The 8,507-nt window shown below is 40.4% G+C and overlaps 1 protein-coding gene across 1 annotated transcript; it reads right to left on the reverse strand.

Annotated features, from left to right (window-relative positions):
* Window positions 1-5,164: 5,164 nt before the first annotated feature.
* LOC147325557 (uncharacterized) lies at window positions 5,165-8,292 on the reverse strand. Its single transcript, XM_086300121.1, has 3 exons — window positions 6,692-8,292; window positions 6,531-6,594; window positions 5,165-5,723 (listed from the first exon to the last, which is right to left on the reverse strand). The coding sequence occupies exon 1, from the start codon at window positions 8,282-8,284 to the stop codon at window positions 7,064-7,066; it is 1,221 nt and encodes a 406-aa protein (XP_086156247.1). The 5' UTR covers window positions 8,285-8,292; the 3' UTR covers window positions 5,165-5,723; window positions 6,531-6,594; window positions 6,692-7,063.
* Window positions 8,293-8,507: the final 215 nt, after the last annotated feature.

Here is an 8,507-nt window from a genome sequence, read left to right on the forward strand (position 1 = left end):
TGCAAATTACTGACCTCTGTCATCATTTTAAGTGGGGGAACTTGCACAATCGGTGGCTGACTAAATACTTTTTTGCCCCACTGTATAGTTACATTATTCCATGTTGTAATCCCAAATACATACAACCATTTCCTGGCTTATTTTATCAGAGCCTGAGAACAAACACAATGCTAATTCATGTTTTGATAACATAAACCATGACTTTCATTATTGCTATTTAGGTTTATCTATTTACGGTTCTATTTAATTTGATATATATTTTGTTGGATAGTATTTTTTTTTAATGTTTTTATATTTGAGATGTCTGTGTGTGTGTGTGTGTGTGTGTGTGTGTGTGTGTGTGTGTGTGTGTGTGTGTGTGTGATTGATACAAAAAAGAAAAGAATTCCCAGACGCCCCTCTGGGTGGTCTATCCTTCAAGCTCGGGGCCTCTACCAGAGGCCTGGAAATTTGAGGGTCCTGCGCAGTATCTTAGTTGTTCCTAGAACTGCACCTTTCTGGACAGAGATCTCCGATGTTGTTCCCAGGATCTGCTGGAGCCACTCACCGAGTTTGGGAGTCATGTCACCTAGTGCTCCGATTACCACGGGGACCACTGTTACCTTCACCCTCCACATCCTCTCGAGCTCTTCCCTGAGCCCTTGGTATTTCTCCAGCTTCTCGTGTTCCTTCTTCCTGATGTTGCTGTCATTCGGTATCGCTACGTCCATCACTTTGGCCGTCTTCTTCTGCTTGTCTACTACTATATCAGGTTGGTTAGCCATCACCATTTTGTCCGTCTGTATCTGTATCTTGGGCAGCACGGTGGCACGGTGGTTAGCACTGTTGCCGCACAGCAAGAAGGTCCTGAGTTCAATTCCAACATCAGGCCGGGGTCTTTCTGTGTGGAGTTTGCATGTTCTCCCCGTGTTTGCGTGGGTTCCCTCCGGGTACTCCGGCTTCCTCCCACCGTCCAAAGACATGCAGCTTGTGGGGATAGGTTAATTGGATAATACAAATTGCCACTAGATGTGAATGTGAGTGTGAATGGTTGTCTGTCCCTGTGTGTTGGCCCTGCGACAGACTGGCGACCTGTCCAGGGTGTACCCCGCCTTTCGCCCTATGACAGCTGGGATAGGCTCCAGCGCCCCCCACGACCCTGAAAAGGATAAGCAGAAGCAAATGGATGGATGGATGGATGGATGGATGTATCTGGAACTCCCACAGGATCTTAGCTCGATCATTCTCCACCACGCTTGGAGGCGTCTCCCATTTTGAAACTTCCAGGCCATACCCGGCACAGATGTTTCTGTAGACTATGCTGTTATGTGCTGGATTATCTCAGAGGCATCTTTACACAGTGTGCACCTGAGGTCTTGCCTGGTGTGATAGACCCCAGCCTCTATGGATCTTGTGCCCCGCACTTGTTCTTGTGCTGATTAGTGGCATTCTATTCATGCAACCCCTTCTGCTGGGATTGCGTGCATAGCAGCATTTCTCCAGATTCCTGAATCTTTAATTGTGTTTTATTATTTATGTAAATGATGAAATATTCAAAGCCTTTCTACTTATATTTTGAGGACCATAATTCTGAAATTGTTCCACAATTTATAGACATGTTTGTTTTGTTTGTTTTTCCAGGTAGGTGACCCTCTGCCCATTTTGAGGTTTTACCAAGGGTTAATTATGAGATTCTCTCCCTGTCTAAGATGCTTTTTTTTTTATATACCCAATCATGTTACTGACTTTTTGCCAATAAACTTGAAAAGTGACAATGTTCCCCCAGCTGTTTATTTTAAGTACCAGTTTTTCAGCTTTCTGTTGTCTCTGTCCAAACTTTTCTGAGATGTGTTGCCGCCATTGTGCCATTCAAATTCACAATGAGTTAAAGTTTTTCTAGTAATGGTGAAGTGTCAAGATTTAAACATGTACAAATGAGATTTGCAAGTCATTGCATTATGTTGTTGTATTCACACCTTACACAGCATCCTTACTTTGAAGGAATTAGGTTTGTATATTTTGTCCACCGTGTTGGTTGAATTTTGCTACTACATAAACAGTCTTTTACTCGGTGAGCTGACATTTACATTCGGCTTTAATTCGTACACAGCAATACACACCCTCATAAGATTTGTAATGGGATAAATACACAGAAAGCCCAATGTGATACCATTTCTCTAGGCTTGCTTTCCCAGTGCAGTCTGGTTAAATGTGTTTGTTTTAACAACACCTCTAAGTTAATATCCGTCTACAAGAGCAGGATTAGCTGCTGGGTGTTTTCCCATTTTGATCTAATCCTGCAAACTTGCAGATAATTTAACCACAGACTGTAGGAACTTAAAAATAATGTCTGTGGTGGCAGATAATGAGTGAGAAACAAACTCTAAAATGACTAATATGCATTAAAAATAATGGTTAGGCTGTTGGCTAATTGGTGACATAAGTCCAAAAGCCAACAACCAAAGAAACCACAAAATGGCCTTGATCCTTGCTAACGAGTGAATGTAGACGTAAGAATGGAAATTCTACACTCTCATCCACCCAGCAGCTGGCAGCTTTTCTCTGATAAGTGTGTTGTACCCTTGTACAACCAGAAGAGTTATTGAAGGGCTAATGAAGAAATATAAATACAAAGACAGATTTTTTTTTTTTTTTGCTCTGAAGTCAGTAGATCAAATTAGAGCTAACATAAAGTGAAAATAAACATTATTTCCAGCTACATTATATATTAAGTTTTAGGACAGCTGCTATAACAGCTCGATTGTGAGTAGAATTAATCCAGATGTTTGTGTTTTTTGGCTTGTACAAAATGCACTTAACTTTTTGAAACCTGACAAGATTGCCAAAACCATTTATCAAGGCAGAAACATCTAGTTATAAAGGGGTGTTGCATAATAGCTGCACCAGTCTCTGTGGAAAAGTGAGTAAACCTAATTCGAGCCCCACCCAAACTATATAAAAATTACTATGAATTACATCCTTAGAGTACAAAAACAAGAAAATACATAATATCTTGTTTGAAACACAAGCCAAAGCCAACAGAGCTCTGTGTTGATGGTAATTACTGCAGACACTAGAATGTAATGCATCACTCATCAAGTGCAATATAGAGCTTTACCTTTGGGCAAACTTTTACTGTGCTCTGCAAAACCCCCACATCCCCCTCGGGTCCCATCTAACATATATATGTTCTCTTTGGGTGTAATTAGAAGAAGAATGTCTGAGAAGGGTTGTTAAGGAACCACCTTGAGCCTCTTGCACAGACAGGAAGTTGAATGTATATATATAAGACCTGTAATTCTGATTCTGATCTGCTCTGCATCTCACTGCATTTAACTGATGCAGGTCCTGATGGAAAGTGTGCACCTCTGTTGGGATTCATTATCTTTAAAGCTAAGAGCAGAAGGTAAAATGCAAAACTGCTAAGATATTTCTGGATTTAGTGGATGCCCATTAAATTTGACCATAAGAAAGGACTTCAGATGTGAGAGTAGCCCTCTCAAACACTAGCACAGAGACTTTAAAAAAGAAAAGAAATCTAAACAATGATGTGTTATGAGGTCTTGATTGAGTATTGATGTATTCCATTGATATTTAAAGATCAGCAGAACTGATAGGTGCAGACTTGTGGTTATATAGTATTAAATAGTGGTTATAATATTTTGACCTACATGCACCTATTACAAGTAAACTATCATGGTTGTTCAGTGGCCGCCCTGGGGTGCTGTGCTTTTAATGTTCGCTAGGGCGGTGTCTGTTCTGCTGTGTTCTTCTGATCTTCAAACCCACACACAATCACCTGTGGCTCATCACGGCTGATGATTCTCAACTGCATTTAAGGCCATGATGGCATGCTGTTCCTCGCTAGTCCGGCTCTTTCTCTTCTGTATTTCCCTGTGTTCCCCAGTGCTTTGCTGACATCTCTCTATATCTCCTCGTATAGATGTCCCGTGGACCCAACTGGAGGAGTGTGATTGAGAGTGGTCACAGTGTTGGATTGGGCAGTGTGAGTGTTTCTGTTTCTTGACTGTACAAAGAGTAGAGTGAACATGTGTTTCCCCGCACTACTAGCCCTGGACTCTCCCTTGGATTCCCTGGAACCCCTTTTCCCTTGTCACTATATAAATGTACATAATCTCACGGGTGTTGTAAATAAACCCTCCTTTCGGATCAACACATATACTTTATCAAAACTGAAACCTGTGTGGACCATTTGACTACATTTTGCTTTAAGTTGGTAAAGTTGTCCATAGCCATAAGGATAAGAGCTGATGGAGTTTTGAACAAGTTTCACCAGGATCCAGAGAAAAGGCACTGGAGAGAGCTGTGCTGGTCTAAAAACAGACTGGAGTGTGCACTTTGGCCTGATTTCACTGCCAGAATTATGCGGGAAAAAATGTGATATGTAATTACTGACAGAGAACCTGCTGTAATGTCAGAATGAATCAAGAAAAGAGAGAAAACTGCACAGACAAGCAGCAGAGAGTGAAGATTATACAGTAGTTACAGTAGCTGAAAATGGAATCATGCCTGGACTGAATGAAACTCAAAAAATGTTACAGCAGAAACACAAACAGAAAACTGAAAATAAACTTCAAATCTGTATTTCAGAGGTTAAGAATACCAAAACGTGATTATGAAGTAAGCAGTGGATGAGATTTTAAAATGTGATATCATTAAAATATTAAGCTTTAGTTTGTTTCACCGGTTTTACTTTGTTCTCCATCACTATGACAACATTTGATTACCTTGAAATGCTTTTACAGACGATTACTGTCTGACTCTTCAGTGCCAGCAATGCAACAAAATCTACAAAGTTCCTGCCTGCATACAAATTTAAACCTTTAACTAAATCCTTCCTCTGCATTCCCCAGGTCACACCCTCCTAATGTTCCCTCATCCTGCCTCATTAAAAAAAAGGAAATGGGTCAATTTCCGTGGAAATTTTTGCCTGAACACCTGAGGTTAGCAAACTCAGTATCTACTTTTTAATCACTCCCAAACTCTTATAAAAGCAATTTTACAAGAAAATTCATTTTATAAAAAATGTAATAAACCAGATATAATTGCTGCTCTACAGTTTCTTCATTGGGTTCTTTATTTGTATTGAATTTATTACTCCTACCTTATTATTCACAGGTTTTATGTTTTTGTAGTTGTTCTAACTGTGTGAACTTTATGCTTATGTAGCACTTACGTGGAGTTACATAAAGTACCAATGGATAATTACTAAAGTAATAAGCAATTTGGGCTAGTGTCAGAAGACTGAGAACGACTCTTAGAGCTCTGGTACACGAATGGCAGAGAAACCAGACAAACACAGTTATGTGGCTTTAAAAGTACTTTAGTGATGTTAAGCCTTGTAAAAGAAATTTGTAAACAACACAGTATTACAACAGGTTTTAACAGAATGTCAAGTATAAAAATTTCCCCCAAAGTAGCAAAAAAAAATAGAATTAAATAAAATTGTGCACAAGTAAAAGAATTAGTCTTTTTTAAGTCCAAATGGTACCGGTGGGGCCCATAGAATTCGTCTGACAAGGAGTGTGTGTGTGATTGTCTGTCCTACCGTACTACTTGTACAGTAGAGGATTGTAGTCCATCAATGTGCAAATGAGTGTGCGTGTACATGTATATCGTCTCCTAGGATCTTGGGTTGGCTCGCCATCCAGTGAACACTGGAACACTCTGGGTTCTGGAATCGCTGACCTGGTCTTTGGATTCGTCCCATATAAAAACCTGACCTATAAACAATGGCCAAATATATGTCACGTGCCCTTTAAGGATAACTCTCACAAATTAAACTAAAGTAGTGTCACAGTGCAGTAACTACTATTCAGATCAGCTATCATCAATTCAATCATCATCAGTTCAGTCATGTTGTACAACATTAAAATATCAAGTTTCAAAGGTCAAAGTATCAATATCCAAAATTTCACAGTATCAAGGTTCAATTATTTGTAACCTGCAGTAACATTAAAGATTATCTACAAGGTTTTAAACATTCAGGAATTATAGTCACCATATAATTCACTTTCATTGTAAACATTAATTACATCGATCAAAATAAACTCACTGTACATATATATCTAATCACAAATAAATAAGTATATTACCCCTTTTAAGAAATGGAATAATATGCAAATGCTTATCAGAAATTGAACAAAGTGCAAATAATCAATTTCAATAACACGTAAACACAAGGACTCAGTCCACAAATAGGAGTATTAAAATAGACGTGCTTAATCCCGCTTGTACCATAGGCCTACTAGTACAAGTGGAAATACACTAAAAATTACCTCCAAGTGTTCAATACTGAGTATTGTAAAACAACCGATTGACATCAAAATTTAAACAGGAAGCAGGATAAAGTCTGCTTACAATTATCTCTCATAAAGTTATTTTTAGCTGCTTTAACCATTTACAACTTTTCACATGTTAATGACTTAGTTAATGCTCTAACTAGCATAACAACAGTGCGTTTCAGAGACATCGAACAACTGTACCCACACTCCGCACATCACGTGTCTGATTAGCCACATTTAGCTTACCGCCGTCGAGTGGATGCTCAGCATTTACATGGAGCCACAGCTCAGTAAACCCTCCGGTTTCGCTCTGCCCGATAACAAAAGTGCAAATACATAATTTGTGAAAAATATCAGTTTAGATGGTATTTCTTTTAACTCGTTAGAGGTTAATTTCTCCAGCTTACCGATAACAAAAGTTTTAGTCCGTCTGCTCTGTTCGGCTGTAGAAGCAAGAGACTGAAAACTTGGGAGCTGGTACTAAGGAGGGACAAGAGCTGCCTAGAGCTTCACCGATTGGCTGACATGTGAGGAGTGGAGTAAAACAATAGGCTCTCATCAGAGCTCATCAACCCTCTGAGAAACTTAACCCTTGTTTGACCAGAGCATATCATATATAATCTGCATCCCTTCTATGTTTAAATAATTATTTTGATCTCATTTCACTTTCATTAACAGGGACAGTAAGAACAGAACAATGAACATTAAATGTTTTAATTTTTCTTCTCTTTTTGTTTGAGATGATTTTAGGAACTGGGTTACACCCTCCCCTCTTGAATTCATGCAAGTCCCTTTGCATGTCTACTGTGAACTGCATCATCTAAGAACAATAATTCAGCTTTAGCATTTAAAGAGTCAATGAAAGCTGTGGTTAAACCCTGAAATAATGATTTGACCACAGTGACAAGGGGATTTCCCAATTCAGCATAGTCTAGCCTTTTTGGTGGCTGGCGACTTCTTTCTGATCTTCGAACAGGAATTTCTTTGCTTGTTTGTTCATCTCTCTCTTTGTTTACTGTTTCCCTGTCAAATATCAAGTCCTCTCCTTCCTCATCACTCCCTAACATGTCCGAAAGAAGTAGGATTTGTTCATCCCTCATGTCAGGGCGATCCGTAGAAGGTAAGTCTCTTTCCTTTTCAGGTTCGTCATTTCCGGGTAAGTCTCTTTCCTTTTCAGGTTCGTCATTTCCGGGTAAGTCTCTTTCCTTTTCAGGTTCGTCATTTCCGGGTAAGTCTTCCCCATACAAGGCTTCTCCATAACTCGCAATCTGATTGTCATAAGGTTGGTTATGGTCAGCATGACTGGCTGGAACAACATCGGAGATGGTGTCTGCACAAGCTGGAGCATTACCAGCCAACTTGTCTTGATCTGCAGTCACATCATCTTGACCAAGACTTGATTTATGGGTCAGCAGAAGATCTCGCTTGACAATGTACGCCGAGTCATTTGGCATTGATCTATCTGCAAACCAGTGGACTGAAACAATATCATCCTCGTCCGAGGGGTGATCTGCTCTTTCATTGTCTTTCTGAGTGGTCCGTCGCGTTCTGGGCCTTTTCTTGGGTTCTGGTTGTTCAGGTTTCACTTCCTTGGCTGCAGAGAGGAACCCACAAGGGAGTAAGAGGTCTCTGTGTAGGGTGCGTATGGGGCCATCCCCGCCCTCTGGTTTAACGGTGTAGACAGGGAGGTCTCCAGCTCGTTTCACCACCACATGGACGGTCTGCTCCCATTTATCGGCGAGTTTGTGTTTTCCTCGAATGCGTATGTTCCTGACCAGCACTCGGTCCCCGATTTCCAAGGTAGATGTGGTCACATGTTTGTCAAATCTGGTTTTGTTCCTTTCGGCTACCTTTGCAGCACTCCGTGTAGCTATTCTATAGCTCTCCTCAAGATGGGATTTGAGGTCCTTAACATATTGGGAGTGTGACTTGTTTTGTTGTTCTCTCACAGGTAAACCGAAAGCCAAATCAACAGGCAACCGTGGCTGACGCCCAAACATCAGCTCATACGGTGTGAATCCAGTTACCTCGTTCTTGGTACAGTTGTACGCATGAACTAAAGGCTTTACAAAATCCTTCCAATGTGACTTGTCTTTGTTCTCCAGAGTTCCAAGCATACTTAAGAGTGTTCGGTTAAAACGCTCCACCGGGTTGCCCCTGGGGTGGTACGGCGTAGTCCGAATCTTCTGTATGCCTGCTACTTCACACAGCCCCTTGATCAAC

Source organism: Aulonocara sp. 'chitande type north' Nkhata Bay, linkage group LG7, assembly GCF_057382095.1.
Source record: "Aulonocara sp. 'chitande type north' Nkhata Bay isolate Kocher_YH1m ecotype deep benthic linkage group LG7, A_spYH_male_GT1.1, whole genome shotgun sequence".
Taxonomy (NCBI): Eukaryota; Metazoa; Chordata; class Actinopteri; order Cichliformes; family Cichlidae; genus Aulonocara; species Aulonocara sp. 'chitande type north' Nkhata Bay.

Bases quoted from the DNA above. Each gene is read 5' to 3' on its own strand.
- LOC147325557 (XM_086300121.1), bottom strand. From the start codon at position 8,284: ATGTTTGGGCGTCAGCCACGGTTGCCTGTTGATTTGGCTTTCGGTTTA.